Source organism: Bidens hawaiensis, unplaced genomic scaffold (genome assembly GCF_021521415.1).
Source record: "Bidens hawaiensis isolate Kalapana, Puna unplaced genomic scaffold, B.hawaiensis_p1.1 tig00000888_1, whole genome shotgun sequence".
Taxonomy (NCBI): Eukaryota; Viridiplantae; Streptophyta; class Magnoliopsida; order Asterales; family Asteraceae; genus Bidens; species Bidens hawaiensis.
Genome location: NW_027491051.1, coordinates 3541878 through 3566304, shown reverse-complemented (window position 1 = coordinate 3566304; position 24427 = coordinate 3541878). Strand labels below are relative to the sequence as shown.

Below are 24427 nucleotides of genomic sequence, written 5' to 3'. Positions count from 1 at the left end.
CTTTCTTCTATGTGGAAAAGAAAGAACAACGATCAGCGAAAAGAGACCATGTTGTATTTAGTGTTGCTAAATTGGTCGGACCCGATACGAACCTGAAAATCGTGTCACGCATGAATGCGAACACAAACCGATTAAGATGGAGAAAATTTATTAAATTTAAAAAAATAATTCTCTAAAATTCTACGAATTGCATATTACTTCTTCTTTTAAGCATTTAGGGTTTAAGTATGCCAATTTATTTATAAAAGTTTTGAATTTTGGTATAAAATATACTCGAATAGATTAAGTTATTTAAAAAAATGTAAATTAAATAAATGTATAAACAGGTCAGCCCCTGAACCCGCCAGGTTTTAGCTAAATGGGTTCGGGGTCTGACCTGAAACCATTTAAACTAAACCTAAACCATGAAGTTCATGTTAGGTTTGTGTGTGTTAGATGTTCATGCCACTAGATATTATATATCAAATTTTTTTTTAAAAAAAAAAGAAAAAGAAAAAAAAAACCTATAAATGCAAATGAAACTTAAGGGGTGTTTGGTACAGAGAATGGAAAAGGAGAGAAAATAGAAATGGAAATGGAATTGTAGAGAAAGAGAATTGGTATGGAGAATGAGAATTATTTCTCTTGTTTGGTACACGAGAAAATAAACAGAGAGCTCTTCCATACCCAACCCCACCTCCACCCAACCTGACACCACTCACCACCGCAGCCCCACCACCACAGCCCCACCACCACCACCACAGCCCCACCACCACCACCAGCCCCACCACCACAGCCCCACACCACAGCCCTTTCTTCAACCACAGCCCACCACCACCGGCTGCTGCCACCAAATCCCCTTCTTCAACCACAGTACACAAGAAATTAAAAATATTCAAATTTTTGGAACATAAGATATAGAAAAAGGAGGCTCAGATCTGTCATCACTGCCTCTTTGGAGATTTTGTGGTGGTGGTTGTGGTGGCGATGATGATGATGATAATCAGAAGCCACCTGCGACCACCGCCGATTTCCACCACCACTGTCACCCACCTGCGACCACAATCACCCGACCATCTGAAAACCCTAACCTACCACGAACCATCACTTGAAACCCTAATCCCCGTTCACCCGTACCACCTGCAACCTACAATCGGTTACCATCTCTGTGTTCACCACTGCGAACGGCGGAGACGGGGTGGTGGTTGCAGACTTGGAGACGAGGTGGCGGTTGCAGACTTGGAGACGAGGTGGTGGCCGGAGACGAGGTGGTGACATACTATGAGGAGGCTGCTGAGAAATGGATTTCTCTTTGTTTTAAAGAGAAATGGAATTCTTTAGTTTTAGAGAAATAGAAAGAGAAATAGAAATGAAAAGTGGAAAACAAACAAAAGAAATATTTCTAATTCCATTTCTCCCCAATCAAATCCCTCTACCAAACACCCCCTTACATTATTCTGTTTCCAAATCGTTGAGCGCCTAGAACTAATATTGGATCCTGTTAGTTTGCTAACAAGAGTCCCGGTACTTTTGTGATAAATGAGACTAGATGTTGTAGCATATATGACTTCACTTATTTACCATTGAATACGCTACTTTTTTTTTTCGCTTTACCAAACCATGTAACTTCTTCTATTACATGATTAAAAAAAAGTTTTATGAAATTACTATATGAAATAATAATAAGTTGAATACTGCAGTATAATTTTATTGTTTTTTATTTACATGTTCTTTTCGTATATTTGCATTACATGTGTTCATAAATCATAAGTTATCGAAACCATTCAAACCGACGCAAGTAGACCGATTTGATGTTCATACAGTTTGATTCATGTTTTACAATTTTTAAAAAACGGACTTAACTAACTAAAGAGACGGAAAGGATTAACAATTAGCATATATGGCTTTGAGCCATGAATGTCCAAAGTCTTAACAACATAAATTAAAATATTACATCTTTCCTTCATCTTTTCCACCATTAACAAACATTCCCATTCTCCACCATCATTTCCTCCAAAATATACCAAAATTAAAAACAATTCACCTAATGGATTTGAAAAAGACCAAAGAAAGAATCCACCTCAAAAATTGGATCTCTGGTTCTTCATTCATCATGTCAACAACTCTCATATCTCATTTCCCTTTTTAATAATCTGCACCCAAAAATCCAAAAAAATTACCAAACAAAATTTATAATCACTCTCATCATTTCAAGTCTAGCTAACATACCATCATGTTTCTTTGCTGAATTCTTAACAAATAATACAAATATTACTATGAATCCAACTCCAGCTGCCCCTCCCAAGATGATTGCAACGGTTTTCCCGGTATTTGTCTCTGTTTCTGCAAACCAAATTTCAGATATAATTAAAGGGTTGTGTTAAACGTACCCCACCTTTCTATTATTTTTTTATTTAAGTCCCCCCTCCCCTTCTAAATTAGTCATTTCATTTCTATTTTTTACCTAACACGGGTACGTACGTTTAGCTAACTTATTTACTTTTACCAAAGTACCCATCTTCCGATTCAGTCATTTCATATCTCTACTTTTCAAGGAATGTTCATCGTTTCGGATATCGGTTTATTCAGTTTATAATTCTTTTTGCCCTAACCAAATCAATCCCAAATAGAAATGTATCTAACTAAACTGAATTCACTCGATTTTTTCGGTTTATTTGGTTCAGAAAGGGCTTGCGGCGCATCTTGTTGCCCGTTTGTCTTCTGTTTTGATGTAATATGTTATTTTATTATAATCAATAAATTAATTTGGTTCAATTATCCGATTAAACTAGTAATTTTTCAGTTCAGTTATCCAAAATCCAAATAAGCAAAAATTGTGGAACTGAAGACTGTTCCCAATTCGGTTTGTTTTCTCTGGGTACAGATACGATTCGGGTTTCGTTTTCTTTCGCACACCACGTTTAGCATTCAATGAGGTACATTTAATTATAGCCTAACCCCAACCAAAACCAGTCATTTAAAAAGACACAAAGATATTCATGAATCACTCATAACCATACCTGATGAAGAAGACGAAGACGGCGAATAATACGAAGAAGACGAAGACGACGAATACGAAGAACCCGAAGCGGAAGAGGATTTCTTGGGGTTGGGTATCCCATTAGGATAATAACTATAACTCATAAAACACTTATGCAGATAAATCTGTCCAGAAACCGAACTCCCACATTCGACTTCAGCCCTCTGAACAGCATTCTTGACACACTCCCCACAATCAGAAGCCCCTAAATCCCCTTGACACTGTCCCAACACATACAAAGATTCATAATTTGTACTATAAAATCCACCATTTCCATTACTACTTTCAATCCCACTTTCCAAACTAGCAAATGCAGCATCTCTTCTTTCCTCAAACCCATTCCCACCACCATTATTATTATTACTTGACCCACAAGTCTTGTACAGCAACTCCATCCCAGATATCTGAGTAAACCCTGCAACTTCATACAACATGTAACACCCCAGAAACTGCAGTCTTGCAGCCACTGTCTTCCCACAAAGCTTGTCCATTAGTATTGGCAGCCTGCTGACACAGTTGTAGCATTCAAGATTGGTTAAATCACCTCTACATTGGAAAAGACCTGAGATTGTGGCCTGCCCACTTCCACTAACAGTCTTGAAAAACTTTGCTTTGGAAGATTGTTGGATTAAGGTTCCAAATATGGCAGAGAGTGCAGATGAGTATACCCCATTTGGGTCTTGGAGGGTTTGCTGTGCACACCCTTTGTAGACCAAGTTGGTGTTATCTGCTGCAGATGTAGTAACAAGTGGTGTGATGACCATCAAGAGTAAGAATGTGGGTGATATTGAATGCATTGTTTGTTGTTTAGAGTTTGTGAGTGGATTGGAACATGTATGTGTGGAAATCTTGAAGTGGTGTTGTTGAGATTGAGATTGAGATTGAGATTGAGATTGAGATTGAGATGGGATGTTTAGTAAAGTAATGGTTTTGATTTGATTCTTGAAGTAAGATTTTAGGTTTGGGGTTTGTGTTTGTGTGGCCTACCTTTTAAACTTTATGAGGGTATATTGGTTGTATTACCTATATATTATTATTTGTTAAAATAAGTGTGTGTATTTCAAGAATTATATGTGCATGATGCAGTCATGAAAAGGCATGTATTAACTTGTTTAATTGTTTTAAAATCATTTTAAGAGAATAAGAACAAAACCATGGTGTTTAAAAAATCAAAAGATTCTTTATAAAGATAAGGGAGTTAGGCATGTGATTAAGTTTAAGATCTCCACACTCGACACTCTTACCAAGTTGGAGTAAGCAAATTACTCGAGTTGTGATGATTGAGTGTTGTTTGACGGTTTGGTAACCGTTCTAGGTAAAAGTTAGTTAGAAGCGATGATGGCAGCGTAAATTGTAATCACGGATCAAACTTGAATAGTTTAGCTTTGTATCGCCTTTGTAGATATATAACAATAATTATCATTTTAAGGTATCATTTTTTATAAAGATACATAATCAGATGATCAGTATAACTACACGAACGAACATCATAATGTATACGTGTTTTATTCTCGTGATGATAGATCTTATGCCTTTTTAAATTGTTAAAAGAAAACAGGAGTTTGCCTCATTGATTAGTTTGTAAAGCTACTTGCTAGTTTGAAAAGCTTAAAGTCACTCTTCTTTGCGAAAATAGGGATTTTGCCTCATTGACTAGTACTAAAAAATGTCAATTATAATTGATTAAAGAAAAAGGAAACAGTAGTTTATCTTGTGGGTTGAAAAGGCACAATAAACTGATTTATTGTAGCACAATGTAACAAATAAGTTAATAGTATACTATACTATTATTGTTATTACTATTATATTTGTTAATTGTTATGATATGATTATTGAACTAATATTGCTTGATACATAATAATTTGAATAAATTGAATTAATAAAACGAAAATATATATTAATGTATATAACTAACAAAGATCATACTTTTAAATTGGTTGTATATATATTTCTAACTGGTGATAATATATATATTTTTTTATTCATTATACCAAGCTTACCAACTGCATGACAATATTTTTTTGACCAATCCAGATCACATGACATGAGTCCAAAGTCATTCAATTTTTTAAGTTCTTGTAATGCCTATCATGTGTTCTCTTTAAAGCAAAATTGATTCCCCTGTCACTTAAATCCCATGAACATATTTTTAAATAACTTTTCTCCCTTTCAATTATTTAATCAAACAAAAAAAAAGTTATCTAATGGGTTGTGTTCTCCATGCTATCTATCTTCTTGAATAGTTTATGTAGATATCAATGACATAGCAATGTTATGTCTTCCATATTATCTAACGAAATGAATAATTATAAAATAATATTATGTTCCCACCTCTCTTTTCAATTTAATTAATATATTTTCATATCCATAAAAATGATCCTCAATCTCTTCATTTCATTAGTAAAAATTTAAAAACTTGGTTGTCACATGTAAAGTTTATAAGTTCACTGACAAATGTTTATTACTTCTTAGTTTGTAATTGCTATCTTATTAAGTTCAGTTACTTTAGCCGGATTCATAATGAGATATATCATAGTTTTTAAAATTATGAAAGGACTCTGATGAGACTAATTTTGTGATAATCCCTTAATTAAATATTGATTCCTACCACGAGTTATTAATCTTACTATTTGACTCTAAACAGTCAAAATACTTGTGAAAATGCAACAAAAAGAAATTACTTGTTTTGTCTAATAAAACAAGTTTAGACACCACCCAATGCATAAAAATCCATATTTACTCTTGAGAAACACACACACAGACTGATCCGACCAACTTCTGAAACCAGTTTGACCTTTGACTTGGTCATGCTTGTTTTAGGGGTCCATGTCTTTTAGTTGATGGAAGTTATCTATGACAAGACATGATCCTACATTCCTACTACTGCTGCAATGCAACCTCATGGGATATGTGCACTGCCTAATCTCTCATGTCCTTTTCTCCAACTCTTAACTGCTGTCTTAGTTCACCAATTAAATCACTAGAAATATCATAAAATCACCATTTTGATAATAACAATTTTGACCAACATTTTAAAACACTTGATTGGGTGGAGGATTAGTGGAGAGTCAAATGTTCACATTCGAACAAAAAATAAAAGCAGTTTAGCCGTTTAGGTATTATTATGTGTCAAAATCTCGTTGTGTAAACAAGATAGTGATGCCATTTTCACTTTTTTGGTGAAACCGCCTCTTTTTCGGTACATGGGGTCGACGTGTTGTCGCCAGATTGGCTACTCGCCGCACCATTTTCAATTTCTAAGGCCAAAGTCACACCATTTACGACGTGTAAGTCCATATTAGGGATGCCAACGGGATGAGTTTGGGACGTGCACTGGTAGTCCTAGTCCCAAACCCAATTGTAAAATTATGTCTCCTTACACCATTTACGATTTGTAAGTCCATGTTAGGGATGCCAACGGGATGAGTTTGGGATGTGTACCGGTAATCCTATTCCCATACCCAATTGTAAAACCGCGTCTCATGCTGTTCGGAAGTTAGAAATCACTTGTTATGATTTTCAAGTACATTTCCTACTCTTTGAACTTTTATACATTTTTATTACCTAAGGAAATTAAGAACATATAAACTAAAAAGTAACTGGATTAGTATATTACTCTTATCACCCAAAGACAAATGAAAATAAAAATTTCAAAAAAAACGTTTATGTGTACGCTTAAGGGGAGTGTATGTTTTAGGTATCCGGATCAAATATCACCTAATACAATACCATCCCGAATGTTTCGAGTTTGTTTGACATCCCTAGTCCACGTGGCATTTTTATATTAGGTCGGTCAAAATGGCCATTTACGTGATTTTCTTTACAAATACAACCCCTTAAGTTATTAAACATTGCAGTTAACCCCTAGGAATGAAGCCAAGTGATAGTAGTTGACAATATGACTTGTCAATTACCATAATTTTGCATGACAGAAATAATGCACTGAGTTTGCAAGTTGTATCACCATATAAATGTGTCTTTTCTGATAGGAACAAAGAACCTGCTGTACCCCCAATAGAAACCACCCTTGTCCTCAACCCATTTATGACCTTGCAATCTTATTTCCTTTTTTTCTAGTTTTGCTATTAATTTCTTCCTTTATTGAATATTAAATTTCACCATCTCAACAACTCTTACTTTAATCAGCCAAGAATTTGGAACTTCAGGTAAAAGGCTGTTTGAAAAGAAAACAATTGGTTCGGACCAAAGCCCGCTGCTTTAAAAAAATCAAAGCTTCGGGTCAAATTGGTTTTGGTCAAAGCAGGCCACTATAAAAAAAGTATCAATTTGGTTCAGGTCAAACTAGGGTCAAAACAGACCGCTTTAGAATAGTATCAATTTGGTTCAGATCAAAGCAGACTGCTTTAAAGAATTATCAAATTGGTTCGGGTCAAACTAGTTTTGGTTAAAGCAGACCACATTAAAAAATATCAATTTAGTTCAAGTAATACATGCCATTAACAAATTCACATTTTTCCATCAAATCACATTTCAGACCAAAAAAATGAAATCTTTACAACCAAAAAACAAGCTCATTTACACTTAAATCAAGAACTGGCTTACCATATAATCTATCCAACAAGAAATATATTTCTTCACAACATTCATGATACTTATCCGAAGCTGAAAACCGATGAACTTTCCCGTCCAACTCGATCCAACTCGATCCCGGGCTCGTTTTTTCCACCCGAAGATCTTTCATAGCAGCCCGTATTCTCGCCACCTCACTCCACCTATTCGCTTCAGCAAACATATTAACCACAAGCGTATAATACCCACTATTACCCGGCTCCAAAATCACTAACTTATCAACCGCAATCATTGCAATTTCAAGATTCTTTTGAAGTTTACACCCACCTAACAAAGCACCCCAAATAACCGCATTCGGTTCCATTCTCATTCCGTTTATCATTCGCAAAGCATCTTCCAATAAACCCGCCTTGCATAACAAGTCAACCATACATCCATAATGCTCAATTTCAGGAACAATATGAAAATCTTGAACCATGCTTAGAAAACACCTTTGACCCTCGCCTGCGTGCGTGCACGCACTAAGCACGCTAATAAACGAAACCCCGTTTGGCTTAACTCCGTCTTTCACCATACGGTTAAACATTTCCAGTGCCTCGTTGGCGTACCCATGTACCGCAAGCCCTTCGATTATTGCATTCCAACAAAAAATATTCTTTTCGGGTAGTTTATGAAACACTAACAAAGATTGATCTAAGTTTCCACATTTTGCATACATGTCAATCAGTGACGACCCGATATAAACATCGAGATTAAAACTATATCTCTTTATATGAAAATGTATCCTTCTCCCTATTTCAAGTGCCCCAAGATGAGCACAGGCCGAGATAACCGAAGCCATGGTTACTTCATCCGGAATAATACCGTGTGATGTCATATCATCAAAAGTTGTTAACGCTTGTTGGTATAACCTGTTTTGTGAGTAACAGTTAATCATAGTGGTCCATGAGATCAAGTCTTTTTGGGGCATCTTGTTGAACAAACCCTCTGCAGCCTCCACATCCTTTATTCTACCCGTCAATCAACGAGTTCCACGAAGCAAAAGTTCTTTCAGGCATTTCATCAAACAGTATGCGCGCAGACGCTAAATCTCCAGCTCGGGCGAGAACCGAAACCATCGAAGTCCAGGCAAACACATCTCTCTCAAGCATTTCATCAAACACTTGACGCGCGTCAACGATCTTCCCGACACTTGCATAATAATCAACCAATGCTGTCTGAACATAGACATGAGATTTGAATCCAAACTTCCATACATGCGCGTTAACCGCTTCTCCGGTTCTTGATTGCTGAAGTAAACAACACCCTTTAATGAGTGATGAAAATGTGTAACTAGTCGGACTAATTCGATCACTCAACATTTTCGAATAAAACTCAAGAGCTTGAATCGGGTATGAACAGCACACACACGCCCGGATGACGGCATTGTACACGAATACATTGGGGTGATTATCCATCTGGGTAAAGGCTTGGATTGCATAATGTGTGTTATAAAAGGTGGAACAGGCAGAGATGAACTGGTTTATTATGAAGCAATCTTGATTGTAACTGTTCTTGACAATGCAGGCGTAAAAAGACTCTAGTTGTGTCAAATTTGTGCAATTTTTCAAGTAATTGATTACGTTGTTCTTATTCATCGCTCCTTTGTGATTAGGAATAATATCAGGAAAGATGAAATGATGAATTGATTAAGTGTTTTTGGTTCAGACATTAGGTCGAACACCTGGTGTGCACTGCAAATATTAATCCTTGTGAACGATTTGGGAGTGGGTTTTACAGATGACGCATCGGTGCCTTGATATTAAGTGATGAACCATAAGGGAATTACCTCCCTCCTCTTCATTGTTATCTTCATATCATGTTATTCTTTAATCACAACTACAGCTCGATGTTCTATATATAAAAGTATAAAACAGCTTGGAAATCATACCATTGCATCCGATGGAGTTTACAGTTGGACCTTTTGCCAAAAAATCATCGGTTCCCGTTTTCGTGGTTATTTTTGGTGGGGTTCAACATATCAGAGTTTAGCTTTGATTGATAAAGAGATTATGACCTTATGTCACAATGGGGAAGAAGATACCGATCAAGTTTGTAACTGGATGTCATGCCCGATGATTTTTACGTCTCGGGTACTAACGATACATTTCCATATAATTGGGTGAAGAAGAAAGGATGGTTCAGCTAAACCATATGTTTATAATAAAGGTATGGGAAAATTACCAAAATAGACATCTTTGACCAGCTTTTTACCAAAATAGACATGTCTGTTCTCTCCTATCATTGGTTTTTTGACCAATAAACGACTGACACGTCACCGAAGCCCGCTAAGCCTTAGCCGCCACTTTATGGGCACAGAATTTTATGAAAAGTAAACGGGTCCCACCTTTAGCCAATAAAAAATCGACACGTGTCAAAGGCGGCTAAACTTAGCCTACATCTATGGTTATTTAGCCGGCATCTTTGATTCTTAGCCGGCTTCGGGATATATGTCTAGTTACTTAGCCGGCTCCAAATATTCCTTCTTAGCCGGCTCCAACTCGGCTTGTGTAGGCTAAGGCTACACTTAGCCGTATTCTTTTTTTCAATTAGCCGTCTAATTTTAGCCGCCAAAATGTAATATTTTACCAACCTTACCAACTTTATTAAATATTTAGCCGTCTTCTTAGCCGGTGTAAATTTAGCCCCAAAATTAAATATTTTTACCTACTCAATTAATTATTTAGCCGGTTTCGCCTAGCCGTCAATTTTTTTTCTCCTAGCCCGCATGTTTTAGCCATCAGAAATAAATACATTTATCTACCAAAATTTAATTTTTCACCAACCATTTTTATAAACTATACAACCATCTTCACTTCATCTTATAAAATCATCTTCACCCTATCAAACTTTTTTACTTCTTACTATACCATATCTATTTTTTCATTTAAAAAAAAATGTTTGTTAACCAATAAAGTTGTTTTTATAAATGAATTAACTTGGTTTATTTTTATAAAAATTATTTTATGTATGTAGATACTAAAAGGTAATACACAGAAATGTTCATTAATAATAAAAATTAAGAAACATACTAAATAACGATTGCAATCTACTCGATGGTAGGCCGAAAACGCCAAATGTAAATTTTTTCTGTCATTCTGAATGAATTAACTTGGTTTATTTTTATAAAAATTATTTTATGTATGTAAATTTTTATGAACGATTACAATCTAAAACATGCCGGCTAAGAGAAAAAAAATTGACGGCTAGGCGAAACCGGCAAAATAATTAATTGAGTAGGTAAAAATATTTAATTTTGGGGGCTAAATTTACACCGGCTAAGAAGACAGCTAAGTGAAGCCGGCTAAATATTTAATAGAGTTGTTAAGGTTGGTAAAATATTGAATTTTGGTGGCTAAAATTAGACGGCTAATTGAAAAAAGAAGACGGCTAAGTGTAGCCTTAGCCTACACAAGCCGAGTTGGAGCCGGCTAGGAAGGAATATTTGGAGCCGGCTAAGTAACTAGACACGTATCCCGAAGCCGGCTAAGAGTCAAAGATGCCGGCTAAATAACCATAGATGTAGGCTAAGTTTAGTCGTCTTTGACACGTGTCGATTTTTTATTGGCTAAAGGTGGGACCCGTTTACTTTTCATAAAATTCCGTGCCCATAAAGTGGCGGCTAAGGCTTAGCCGCCTTATCCGGCTTCGGTGACGCGTCAGTCGTTTATTGGTCAAAAAACCAATGATTGGAGAGATGTAGGCTAAAATAGACATGTCTATTTTGATAAAAAGCTGATCAAAAATTTCTATTTTGGTAATTAGCCCTAAAGTTATATAGAGCTCGTATTCAAATTTCTTTGTTCTTGTTTTTTACATGGTGTTAAAAATTCTACAAATCGTGTTATATACGCTACTAAAAAAGTAGCCTAATATAAATTTTATATCAAGAAATGTATAAAAAAAATATGCCCGGCTATTCTAGCCGTGGTAAAGGCTTTTTGCTTTTGGGAATGAACATCAGGGTTTAAAAGACATTGCATAAATTATATTTTGGAAGTAGATGAGTGTTAATAGTTAAAATTATATTTTGGAAGTAGATGAGTGTTAATAGTTAAAAAAAGATTATAAATTATATATACATTTTATACTCACCTATCACCATCTATTGTTACAATCTTTTTAATACATAATACAAGCTTTCAACTCTTAAATTTATTAATTTAAAATTATAGCTTTACACAGCCATACTATTTCGAGCTATTTATATAATCTAACTATCTATATAATTGTCTACCATAAAATCCTATATGTCGCTCTCAGGTTGCTTCTCTCATTTTCTACAGCCACTAGATTGCTTGATTTATAATGGAGACTTCTCATACATTTGACCCGAATTCGCGGGTATGAGTCTTACCAAACCCAGATAGTCTTTAAATGGGTTATAACATCTCATTTATTTGTAAAACTATCTCATAAGCAACCAATAGTTTTCACGGGTTATGTGTCTCACCAAACCTGGATAACCCTTAAACGGATTATAACATCTCATTTATTTGTGAAATAATCCCTTAATTATCAAAGAATAATTTTCATGGGTTATGTGTCTTACTAAACTCTAATAGCCCTGAAATGGGTTATATGATTTCATTTATTGATAAACACTTTATTATCAAACCTTAATTTAATTTATATGTTTTACATGTTCTTCGTTGATGGTCTATCATCTCCATCGTCAGTTAACTTTCAACACTACCCACCATCGTCAATGCCTCTTTTTCATTAGACAAATATTTGTGTTCATATTTGTACATTTAAAAAAATTAACATGCTCGTGTTCGTTTATGTTTGTTCGTTAAAAATTTAAAAAACCTAAACATCTCAACTGATAAAACCTAGACGTTAAAAAATATAATAACAAACTAATAAATATGTATTAAATTAAAACAAAACTATATTAAAAAAATAAAATAATCATTATAAAATATCAAAACAATTAAAAACAAAACTTTAAGTACATCACTCGGAGCATCAAGTAAGTTACTCTTACTTTTGTTTTCATTTGAAGCACTTTTAAGTGTATATATAAAAATCGAATCTATTAATCAAATAAACAGTTTTACATTACTATTATTAACACTAAATTTAGTAGTTTTTAAGTTTTAAAGATTTCAAATACTTTGTCTTGCACAAGATAAAATTCTGCCACGTCGGGGAAGACATAAGAAAATTTTGTGTCACGCATTTACACTGGCATTTTCATTTTGGAAAATTAAATTAAAAGAATAATATTCACATCCCACAGTCCCACACTACACACACATTAGGTTTCTGGGCTAGGCTTCATGTGCCCAGCAGACGCCTAAAGCCTATAAGCCATATAAAATAAATCTTAATAATTTTAAGTTGATGAAAAAAATCGCCACATGATCCGAAATCGATTTGTAAACCGGCTATATCTGGAATCCTAGCAGTTAAATTCGGGTTGGATCCGGTTTAAATAACAAGCCCTTTTTTAATTTTCTAAAAATAGTAATATAGCTATTTATAGCAATGTTCTTGCCCAAATGACACTTTCGTCCCTCATTTGTTTTTGTTAGTATATATTAGGGATGAGATCGGTACCGGTACGGTACCAAAAATCTCAATCCCGAAAATTGCATATTCCTGAAACTGGTATTTAAGATAAAATTCGGAAAATATCGGTACCGGTACCAAACTCAATGTTTTGGTACCGATTCGGTACTGATAGTACCAAATCGGTACCAATTTCGGATTTGCTCATCACTAATATATATTGGTATTGACTATGTTTGTTTAATAACAGCATTTGAAATAGTTTCAAAACTCAAAAACTCTCTCTAGCATTGACATTCAAATTAAATGTGGTCAATAACAACATGTTGAATCTTCGTCAACTAACTTAATAGCTGTTGTGGTTAGAAGTTAGATAAAAGAAAATAGTTTTCAAGCTGGTTTGTGTCAGATCCGGCTTCTTTCGGTTCATAACTTCATATTACTTTTATTCAAAACCGATTTGTATTAATTCAGTTTGACTTTGTTAATAAATCCAAATAGGTTTTTAAACCGATCCGGATCGTTATATAGTGATACCAACTAAAGTAAAGCGTGCATATAACCGGTAATCCTTGATAAAAACAAAGTTAGTTATAATTAGTAAACCTCTACGTAACTAAGAGTTTTTACTTTCGGATGGTTAACAAATCACATGTTTAATGATAATAAAAACAAAAATATATAATAACTAATACAAAAATGCAAAGGCTTCGTCATGTCAAAATATCAGCTGACCAAAGGCAATAAATCATATTTAAAAAAAATGATTTGGGATATAATTAAACTTTAGGTTATTGCAATTTGATTACGTATTAGATTTATATTGTTTTGCTTAAAAGTTAAGTTGTAAAGATGTTAACTATTTCTTTAAATTACCTTTTCGCTTTTTAGTACTTTGCACGTTTTTAGAATCTCTGATTTGATGTTGTGTTTTATTTCATGGTTTTAAATTCTTGATATCTTAGATGTAGGAGTATTGATACTTTAAATCAAAACAATTTACTAGGTACATAAACTAAAAATAAAGTTCACACAACTTTTAACCGATATGGCTGAGGGTGTTTATGGTACGGTTTGAAACCATTAAACATCTAAGCTAGTTATCAGTTCGTTTTCATGGGATTTCGTGGTCGCATTTTCTTAAGATGTTGGTTTTTCAACTTAAAACATTTCAAATGGTAAATGAACATTCTGGTAATTAGCCGTTTCAACAAAAACTATTAAATAAAGTATCATTACTAGAGCAGCAAAGAAAACTATGTTGATGATGACACCATAAGTTTCCCGACTCTCACAGTCATCGGCCGGTGACGGCTCCATGGCTGTCTCGCAGGTTGTTCGACGACATGACACGAGAAGCAGAGAACAAGAAAGAGGAAATTAACCTAAACTCTATAGTGGGCTATGTTTTTTTAAATAAAACCCACTAACTCAGTTAAATAAAAGCCCAATTAATATTAGTATTTTACTTTTTCGTTGATTTTTTAACGTATTGCTCTTTTATCTATCTCATATTCCTTAGTTTAGAATTATTGTTTTAGTTTGTTAAAAAAAAACATATCACATGTGAAAATGTTTTATTGTGGATAGATATATTGGTTAAAAAGTGTTAAACAAACACTTCAAAATAATTATAAAGAATCTGAGAAGTAGTTGAACTTTATCAAAAGATGATATTGTTGATAGTCAAGAAACATGTTTTTGCAAATATTTGAAATGAAGCAACTCTATGATATTAAGATATGGGAAATAGAAAGTTATTGTACCAATTGTTGGTAAAAAAAAGTAATTGATCTACAAAAACGAATTACAAAAAAAAAAAAAAAATTACGACCTCCCAATGTAAAAGTTCTTGTTCCGCCACTGCTCACATTCTCACTTCTTGGGCACGCAAATAAAATAAATCATTTTCAGCTGAAACACATGAGACTGCCAATTCTAGCATTAATGGATCACTTGTTCTTCAAGATAATGAAATAAAGTGACCATGTTAAAGTCGACCTACATTTCCATACCTCTTTATTACCACATGCATGCAAGTTTTTTCTTTGAGACCTCCAATTTCAATAACTATTTGCGCCCACTTTATCTCTGATGAGGTATTCAACACACGGGGGTTTAGGGAGGAGTTGTAATAAAGTTTCGCACAATGAGGCATTCAATGAAGAACGCATGTGAAAATCATCATGCTTAGGGAGCATTTAAAGTAATGTTTTGGAAGGATCACTAGCAGTTTGAATGTTGGTGAGTGGTGACTATTTGCAACTGATAGCTGCTTGCGAAGATTGATAAGAAAATCTCATTCAAAATCTTATCTTCTAAATTTTTGAAGGATCAGCTACTAGCCATGCGTCACAAATCTTAACTCACCAACAATGCCTGAAAAGTTTGTACGAAACTTATTCGAATTCTAAAGGTCGTGACTTGTCCGTAATCACAAACATATTTCTAATGAACAATGTGATGTCAGATTTTTGTTTTATATAATTTTTTAGTATAACTAAAGTAGTCATCAAACGCATGGGAGGTCTCAGTATCTCTAGATTGAGAGATGTTAACAACTCCTTGCTTGCAAAATGGGGATGTAGGTATAAGACGGAAATGGATGGTCTATGGTCCAAAGTTGTGGAGTCTATCCACAGACAAAGATCTGGCTGGGAGTTGGTCTCGGATAGTAAAAAATACATGAGAGTTTGGAAAAACATTGCTAAATTGGTGAATAAGTTGAAGCTGGAAGGTAGTAACCTGGAAGATTTAATTAAAGGTACGTGGGGTGATGGGAGAACGATTAGTCTCTGGTCGGATAATTGGGTGTGTGGTGGCTCTTTAAGATCGAGATTCCCAAGTCTGTACAAACTAGAGAAATATAAGCAGTGCAAAATTGGAGATTGGTTTTGGAGGCAAGGATCCTTTTTCGGTTGGGCTTGGAGTTGGGTTAAAAATCCAGTTTCTGATGTTGAAATGGCTGAATGAGAGAGTTACATCCGGGTGATTAATGCGGCTAGTTGGAAAGGGGGCTCGGATTCGTGGGTTTGGTTGGGTGATTTGAATGGTAGCTTTTCGGTAAGATCGGTTAAAAGGTTGATGGCGAAAGAGAAGGAAAACGCAAACATTTATGCTTTGAATTGGTGTAAGTGGGTCCCGCTTAAATGTAATATTCATGTTGGAGAGCGGAACTGGATCGAATTCTTACAAAGAAGGCTCTAGGAAAAAGAAATATTCCTATGGCAAGTTCGATGTGTTCATTCTATGGGATGAGTGTGGAAACCGCTAACCACATTTTTACAAATTGTTTGGTGGCTACGGCCATTTGGGAAGGAATTTCTCGGTGGTTCAAGGTGTCTCCTTTTTCGGCGTCTTCGGTGAGAGATCTTCTAAACATTGCAAAAGCTTCTGGACTGGAAGTTCAAAAGAAGGATACGATGCATGGGATTATCATCATCTCGTGTTGGAGTCTATGGAAGGCGAGGAATGAAATTTTTTTTTGAAGGTAAAGAAGAGAAGCCGAAAGAGATCATAGGTGAAATCAAATCGTTAAGTTTTTTTTTGGTATAAACATAGATTGAAAAGACAAACGTTAGAGTGGTCTAAATGGTGTAATTTAAGTTCATATAGTGGTGTGTTCTTGAGGCGTCTCTCTAGGTTGTGAAGGGTGTCTGTGTATTGGATCTGGTTGGTTGTTTTATAAAAAGTTTACAGTTCAAAAAAAAAACATTCGTCGCCGTCATGATGTTTGATTTCTAATGAAACATCTGATATTTGATGTAAAAAGTTTGTTTTTTATGGGATTTGTAACATTCGTATGTGATATTTACATCTGTAGAATTAACCTTTCTATTAGTGTCATGCTCATTGACTCATTGTGTTCATTTATATATGTAGCCTTCAATCTTGTACACTACTACACAAATGATTATCATCAACAAACATTCTATCATGATCGATAAAAGTTAGTATTTTACCTATGTAATCTCAAAGAGAAAAATTAAAGGAGGAAAAAGTAAAGTAAAAAAACTTGTTAGTACTCATTAACTAAAGACATATTCCATAACTTAGGGGACAACAAGCAATCACCGATGGAAACCATATCTATGACTACACGTATGTAATATGTACCTTGTAAAAACCATATGACTACAACGCCAACAAAGTTCTCAAAACGCCGACACTAATTATATCATCAGTGTTCCATCATAAAATCAGTTGTTCCGTGTCGTAAAGCACATTATCCACCCCCTAGTTTCCGACGGACTATCACCGAATAATTTCAGTCAGTAACGACATTCACCGACATATATATACGGTTGTCAGTGAAAGACATTAGTTTTCTTGCATTAACAATCAACCCATCATTCCATGAGTAAGAGATGGTGAGAATGAGTTACTATTTTCTAAACACCCTTTTTGTTGGACCATCGATCCATATGTGTTGTCATGTCACACGATCTAATCTAGTCGACCAACACTAGCCTTTCGACACAGTTTGTTTACATTTAAACCTCCAAGCACTACCATTTGGAACACCAGTAACGAAAAGATTTGGTGTGTGGTTCTTTTTATTTTTCACACTTTAATTATTCTCACAAATCCCCTCATCACCCAATAACGTATGGTTTGAGACATAAATTGCTAAACTTTAGTGGCTCCATATATTTGGAATACACTAGCCAGATTTTATTTATTTATTTTTATTATTATTCTAAATATTTATACAAGTTATTCACTAAATATGTAATTCATTAAATAAATATTTACTTTATAATTTTCACTAACAAAACTGATCAATTGAACCCTGATAAAACATGTGGAATCGTTGTACACTAAGTGTACTTTAAGCCGATTAGGTGGTCAACACAACTTTTACCACCCAAAAAAAGATCTCAATTAGGCGGGGACAGGATTCGAACCTGTAGTCTTCAGATCATGAGTCTGACGAGTTGACCATTCCTCCACCCCGCTGAATCCTTTCCAAAAAGTACTTCTTCTATCTGAAGGTGTGTTAAGCATATAGTCATTGTGGTTACAGACGGGTTCTGTTTCTGATTAGACTAAGAACCTTCAGTCTAAGAAACCTGCTTAGCTTCTCCCCCCATGGTCAATTGAGAAGACTTCTATAAGAATTAAGGAATATTTAGCTCCAAAGGGTAGAAACTTAAAATTTGTTACGTACTTTTTTTTTACAAAATACATCGTTTTAAACACTATCTGAAAGTAACACGTTAGAAAACGTAGATATTTAAAAAATTCAACACGTTTTCAAGTTGCCTGGTCAACGTATAGTTCAGTTAATGCCTGCCTAAAGAATAGGTGCCGTTTTCTAAATTTTATGTTTAGACAATGTAATTTGTGGGAAAAAAAAAACGAAACTACATGCTTTGATACTATTTGATGAATTTCCATATTTATATTTACTTTTATATGTGTGTATATGTGACAAGTCTATAAATACCATCAAATTATTTGTAGCCTAAAAATTTCCATGGGTCAAACGAAATTCAATTAGGTTGTTGGTTGACTCATTAGGTGCCACGTAAGCAAGTTAATGACAGATCGGACAAAACCACACATAACATGGTCAATGTGTGGCTCGGAGAGATAATAGGAGAACGAATACGATGTAGGACATTATTCATGCAGCATTATATAACCAACCATCGTTTCTTTCACCAATCTAACGTACGTACATTTGCTCCACCTTAATTACTTGTCTGTCTCTCTCTCTCTAACAACAATCTTTTATTATAATTCTACTTTTCATGGTTTTTTGAATCTGAATATATATTATATATTATTATTTTCTCACAAGTTTGGACATTGGTTTCAGACGTTTACTTGGAGCATACACAACACAAGATTTTCAGAAGCTGTCGGTCTTGATTTCGAATCGTCATACCAATCTCCTGACCGATACGTGTTTTATTAGCATCGATTTATCGCGTTTAAACGAGAAGAATGTTACACAACGTCATGCATCCACCCGACCAACCTCATATGGTACATAATTTGTTTCCTTAGCATGTTACTAGTCTTGAAAGTAAGATGATCAATGAGGATTCATATATTCGGCTTCGATGTTCATGATTTGTCGATTAGTGGTGCGTCGACGTCTACAAAAAGAACATCTCCCCGTGCCTAAATTCAATCATTTTACCAAACAAATTAAAAACATGTCGTTTTCTATCTATGTAGTAATCAAAATATCGTTTCTTTTCGGACCCATATCTCTGTCACCATCGACGGTGACGTTACCATGTTAGGTCTACAAGTTATGATATTAAAGTCGATCCATGATCATAACTAATTATATTCATACATGTATGGAAATATATAGATCCAAAACATGAAGAGTTATGGTACTAATTTTGTAAAAATAATATATATAACGTTACATGTTTATGATATTAATTTGTAATATGTATATGTTAATGTTTTTTATTCCAATTGTTTTTGTTTTTGTTTTTGTGATATTGTAGGAACAAGTGTCTAGCCCTCTAAGTGCACAAATCTTGGAGTTTTGTGAATCACATTTATTCCAAGAAACCATACAAAACTCTGATGTTGCTTCTGCTTCAAATTGTTGTTATGAAGAACAATCATCCTATGTCAAAAACATCTCTTTCCCACCCGATAATATGATCAAATACCCCACCAACGACGACAGCAACGGCCACTACACTACCATGTTTGAAGAAAACAACATAGAAAATGATATTTCTGTCAATCAAGATTTCTCAAACCTCCAAGAATATCCTTTTAGTCAACAAGATCAATTTGATCTCTCTCTACTCCAAAACCAGATTCAATTCGCGTCCGATGGACCTATTATGCCATACCCTAATGATCAAAACGATATCGTGTCAATGATGGGAGCCATGATTGAAAACGAGTGCATGTCCATGCCACCTTCCAAGTGCATGCGCTTCAACAACCCTAGTTCATCCCCTAACCATTGTTTCCTTGATCATCCCTACCTCCCATCAAGAAACTCAAATTCCATGTTACCAATAGAAAGTTGTGGAATTTTTAATGGGAATATGTCGTTCGCGAATGAAATTCAAGCGCACGAATTAGATTTCCATGGTGATAATGGTGGCATGTTCTTCCCCGATCCCCTTCCACACCCTTACAACTCTAACGAACTCCAGGTTTGTGTACAGGACCCATCAATACCCTGCTAAGTAACAGAATCAGATAAATCGTAGCTTGTCTTGTGCTGGTGGTCTATTAGCTATCTTTTGTTGTTGAATTACAGGCACTTAGTAGTCAAAGCCAACATCTTATTAATAATGGAGTTGGAAGTTGTAGTAATCCATTAGCACCTCCAGAAATCACAGGTTTGGAACCAGAAAGCTTCCGAGTGGCGAACAAACTAACGAGTGAAGAACGAAAAGAGAAGATCCATCGATACATGAAGAAAAGAAACGAGAGAAACTTTAGCAAGAAGATCAAGGTAAAAAAAATCTATTCACTTATTTACAATCTTCTAATTAATCACCATATTTCTTACAGTATGCTTGCCGAAAAACCCTAGCAGACAGCAGGCCTCGAGTACGAGGAAGGTTCGCAAAGAACGATGAATTCGGAGAACACTAGAGAAACACATGTAACACCCATGAAGAAGACACTGATGAAGATGTAAAATCTATGCATGTAAGAATAAATAAGACAAATTTTGTACCATTTTAATATTAAGGTTAAACTCATGTTTGAACTTTTTGTATATATGTTTGATGGACATGCAGGTGATGGTGAAAGAAGAAGATAAGTTGGATTCATCGGACATATTTGCACATATAAGTGGCTTGAATTCATTCAGGTGCAACTACTCAATCCAGTCTTGGATTTAGTACACTTTTGCATGAAAACTCGTACGTTTGTGTTGGAATATTGTAGGGTGTTGTACATACATACATAGCTATACATATATATAATAATGGTGTCAAATTTTGTATATAATTAATGATTCAGCTTGTTGTCAATAAAATAAACATGGCTTTTCATTATTTGACATTTTTTACTTGATTTGAGCACTTTTATTTCTTTTTTAATTAATAATAAGTTTTTGTTCAACTAATTATTTCAGTCGTTCTATAACAGTGTTTATAACACTTTATTAATATATAAATCACAGTATAACATAAAATTTACAAGATGAACATTTTATTTGAATCTAAATAAAATTAGTAGTAATTATCTACTTTTCTTACTAAATTTAGCAACTCTTCTTTTTATATGAGTTTGCTTTTGTTTATATTGCTATCATGTGTTATTTAACTTTTGTAGTTGTTATATATCTAATATACAAAATAAAAATTAATATATATGGACAAAGCATATTCTTCACATTGTTAGATAGATTTTTTAATTACTTGCTTTTATATGTGTCCAATTTAATATCGTAGATAGTTAAACTATACCAAACTTAATTAAAAGATACATGAAAGTTTAGAAAATAAAAAAAAAACAAGAAAATCAATACTTTGCATGATTATCGTTATTAATTTTCTTAGATAATGAATTATGGGTTGAGTCTCTTAGGTTTTTGAAGAGGTAGGTCCCAGCAGAGCCCAGTTGAACCCGCAAAACTCACCTCAAAGAGGGACGTCTGCGCAGTTGAACCCGCAAGACTCACCTTCAACAGGGACGTCTGCGCAAAGGCTAAACTCGCAAGACTCACCTTGAAGAGAGACGTCTGCGCAGAAACCAACTGGATCCGCAAGACCCACCATGCTCAGAGACGTGACGTCCTTACGCACAGTACGCAAGCTGTTCCCGCAGGAAAAGCCTCCTAATGGTCGACGTACTCCGCCTGTTCCCGCAGCAACGGATACTAGCCATCAGGGAAGGCTACCCGCGCAGCAAGGCTACACGCACAAGGCACTTAACTCTTAAATAATTCAGTAATGTCACCTGAAGAAGGAGTGAGCAAGCCGGGAATACTCTTGCACAAAGCCGGGAAAACTCCCGCCCAAATGGGCCAGTCCGTATGATACTGGAGGATCTTTTGTACTGTACCTGACGAGGTATGGACAAAAGATCTGACCAAAGATACGACAGCTCACTGACAACAGTATGACGAGCAGCACGCTCTTGTACTGTATGTCACTATCAGCCGCTGCCTACTCACCAACCTGTCGGAGGACGTGCATAGCCTGCAGTTGGTGGAACAGGAACAGTACACAGCCGGCCTGGTCACTATCAGCCGCTGCCTACCAGCATGGCATGTGCGTAGCCACGGTTGGCAGAACAGGAATACTATTCAGCCGGCTATACCTTCTTGGAAACCTACCTTCGGCTGTAAATACTCCAACACCTTGGAACGGTATTATCATCTCATCTCATACCATCATATCTGCTCTAGTCATTTCTCTTAATATACACATATTCAAGAGCAATCTAGTCTGATTCTCACGCCGGAGGGTGGTCACAAGGAGGTACCCCCCCCCCCTTCTCAGTGACGAGCTCACGGTGTCTGTTTTGCAGGTCATCTGAAGAACCATCTTTGCCGGATCTAACCCCTCGTGGGAAACATCTATTTAACCCCCAGATTATCCGTAATCTGCCCGGGGTCAATTAGTGTTTCTTCATTGGCGCCATCCGTGCATAAAAGCTAGAACTAATTTTCTCAGTTTTTTCAAAACCTCCGAAAAGATGGTTAACGTTACTCCGGTCCCAAGGCCAGCGAGTGACCAGGAAACCCCGGTAATCACAACCCCAGCTACTGGGAGGAACACCGGCAAGTGCACAAATTTTACGAACACTACCCTGGTTACTCAAGCCGGGGCAAGTGCAGTAAATTTTACGAACACTACCCCAGTTACCCAAGCCGGGGCAAGTGCAGTAAACAATCACCCCCTGGGATTCATTGATACCCAGGTGGAAAGACAACAGACGAGGTTCCCCCGCCAAACACTTGAACAAGTTAAAGCGTGGGCGGAAGCATGTCAGAAGGAATTCCAAGCTGAGTTGGACGAACGCTTACGTTCAATCTAACAGGCTGACGAATTTGGAAGCACTCAACAGCTAAACATGAGTAGTGAGTGCGAGTACTCGGAGGAATCCGACACCGACGCAAACCCTCGCCATAGGGCGAAAGGGAAGCGTAAGGAAACGGACTTCCAACCAAGAAGTAATTTCGGAGTCACCTTCAAACCAAGGAACGCGGGGGGAAACCCACGCGACTTCTCCAAAACCTTTAGACCAACTGCTGCAAATGCGGGAACGTCCAAGTTTGCAAGGGACATTGCGGAAGCAATCGCCCCGAGAAGTGCCAAACAGATGTCCAACATCGGCACTTATGATGGTATATCCGACCCAGACGATCATTTGAACAGATTCATAGCGGGGGCAACCGTCAGCAACTGGACGGAACCCACGTGGTGTTATATGTTCCAAATGACGCTGGTTGGAGCAGCCAGAGCGTGGTTTGACCGTCTACCGGTCCACCACATCTATGATTGGGCAGACTTCCAACAGAAGTTCAGCCAACACTTCAGTCAACAAAGAAAGTACACTGAATAGCAATGGACAATCCTCACCTGCATCCGAGAGGAAGATGAGTCTTTACTAGACTTTATCACTCGTTTCAACTCAAAGAAGCTAAGTCTGGGCAATATTAGCGAAGATCTTGTTCGCGCTGCTTTCATCCAGGGCGCGAAAGACCCAGAGCTCATCTGCACCTTAACGGGTAAAGATGGCATGCCATCCACATGGGATGACATCATGACAGCAGCTAAACGCTTCGCGGAAACGGAAAAGCAACTGGGTAGAGATCTGCCCCAGAGCACAAACCTCTACACCCAGAAAACAAGAGAAAATAACGTCCTTACCGCCCGACTAAACAAAAAGAGGAAGCTAGGTATTTGGCAGTCAAGGGTAAACTTCGACACCTCATCCGGCTCGCACCCTCGGTTAGGCGGAAAGGATAACAGGCAGTCGTCGAACCGGAACCCCCGGTGGACACCGCTCACCAAAAGCGTCACCGAGATTTTCGACACCGAGAGGCTCCCATGGCCAAAGGCTCCAATAATCCGAGAGCATCACAACGCTGATCAGAGCAAATTCTGTGACTTCCACAGGACAAAAGGCCACAACACCGACGAATGCATAGACTTGAAAGACATCATCGAGACATTCGTCAGAGATGGAGAACTCGCACACCTCGTGGCGTAAAGGATGCTGAGCAGGCCAACGCGTGTAGAACCCCAGTTGGGAAAAACGCGAAACTACAGCTACAATGTTGGAGACTACATACTGCGTAAACAACGAGATTCCGAACCAAGCGCATATCGGCTCGATGGCACTCCCATCCAAACAACATGG

General features: G+C 36.3%; 2 protein-coding genes, 1 long non-coding RNA gene, 1 other non-coding gene and 1 pseudogene across 4 annotated transcripts; 2 read left to right on the top strand and 3 right to left on the bottom strand.

Annotated features, from left to right (window-relative positions):
• Positions 1-1845: 1845 nt before the first annotated feature.
• On the bottom strand, positions 1846-4059 carry LOC143544113 (plasmodesmata-located protein 2-like). Its single transcript, XM_077036269.1, has 4 exons — positions 3906-4059; positions 3000-3857; positions 2209-2322; positions 1846-2132 (listed from the first exon to the last, which is right to left on the bottom strand). Exons 2-4 carry the CDS (start codon positions 3814-3816, stop codon positions 2125-2127), a joined length of 939 nt encoding a protein of 312 aa, XP_076892384.1. The 5' UTR covers positions 3817-3857; positions 3906-4059; the 3' UTR covers positions 1846-2124.
• A 3249-nt stretch (positions 4060-7308) lies between these two features.
• LOC143544103 (pentatricopeptide repeat-containing protein At1g06143 pseudogene) lies at positions 7309-9288 on the bottom strand (annotated as a pseudogene).
• A 6337-nt stretch (positions 9289-15625) lies between these two features.
• On the top strand, positions 15626-20283 carry LOC143543767 (uncharacterized). Its single transcript, XM_077036018.1, has 2 exons — positions 15626-15916; positions 19579-20283. Exons 1-2 carry the CDS (start codon positions 15626-15628, stop codon positions 20281-20283), a joined length of 996 nt encoding a protein of 331 aa, XP_076892133.1.
• TRNAM-CAU (transfer RNA methionine (anticodon CAU)) lies at positions 17992-18064 on the bottom strand. The gene has a single exon. It is a non-coding gene; the product is annotated as a tRNA-Met (tRNA).
• A 199-nt stretch (positions 20284-20482) lies between the features above and the next one.
• Positions 20483-20950, top strand: LOC143544097 (uncharacterized). The gene is made up of 3 exons (XR_013137192.1): positions 20483-20555; positions 20615-20755; positions 20848-20950. It is a non-coding gene; the product is annotated as an uncharacterized LOC143544097 (long non-coding RNA).
• Positions 20951-24427: the final 3477 nt, after the last annotated feature.

Bases quoted from the DNA above. Each gene is read 5' to 3' on its own strand.
- LOC143544113 (XM_077036269.1), bottom strand. From the start codon at position 3,816: ATGCATTCAATATCACCCACATTCTTACTCTTGATGGTCATCACACCA. The intron at 2,323-2,999 runs GTATGGTTATGA...TTTGGTTTGCAG, and splicing joins GTCTTCGTCTTCTTCATCAG to AAACAGAGACAAATACCGGG.
- LOC143543767 (XM_077036018.1), top strand. From the start codon at position 15,626: ATGGGAGGTCTCAGTATCTCTAGATTGAGAGATGTTAACAACTCCTTG. The intron at 15,917-19,578 runs GTGTGTGGTGGC...GTGATATTGTAG, and splicing joins GTCTCTGGTCGGATAATTGG to GAACAAGTGTCTAGCCCTCT.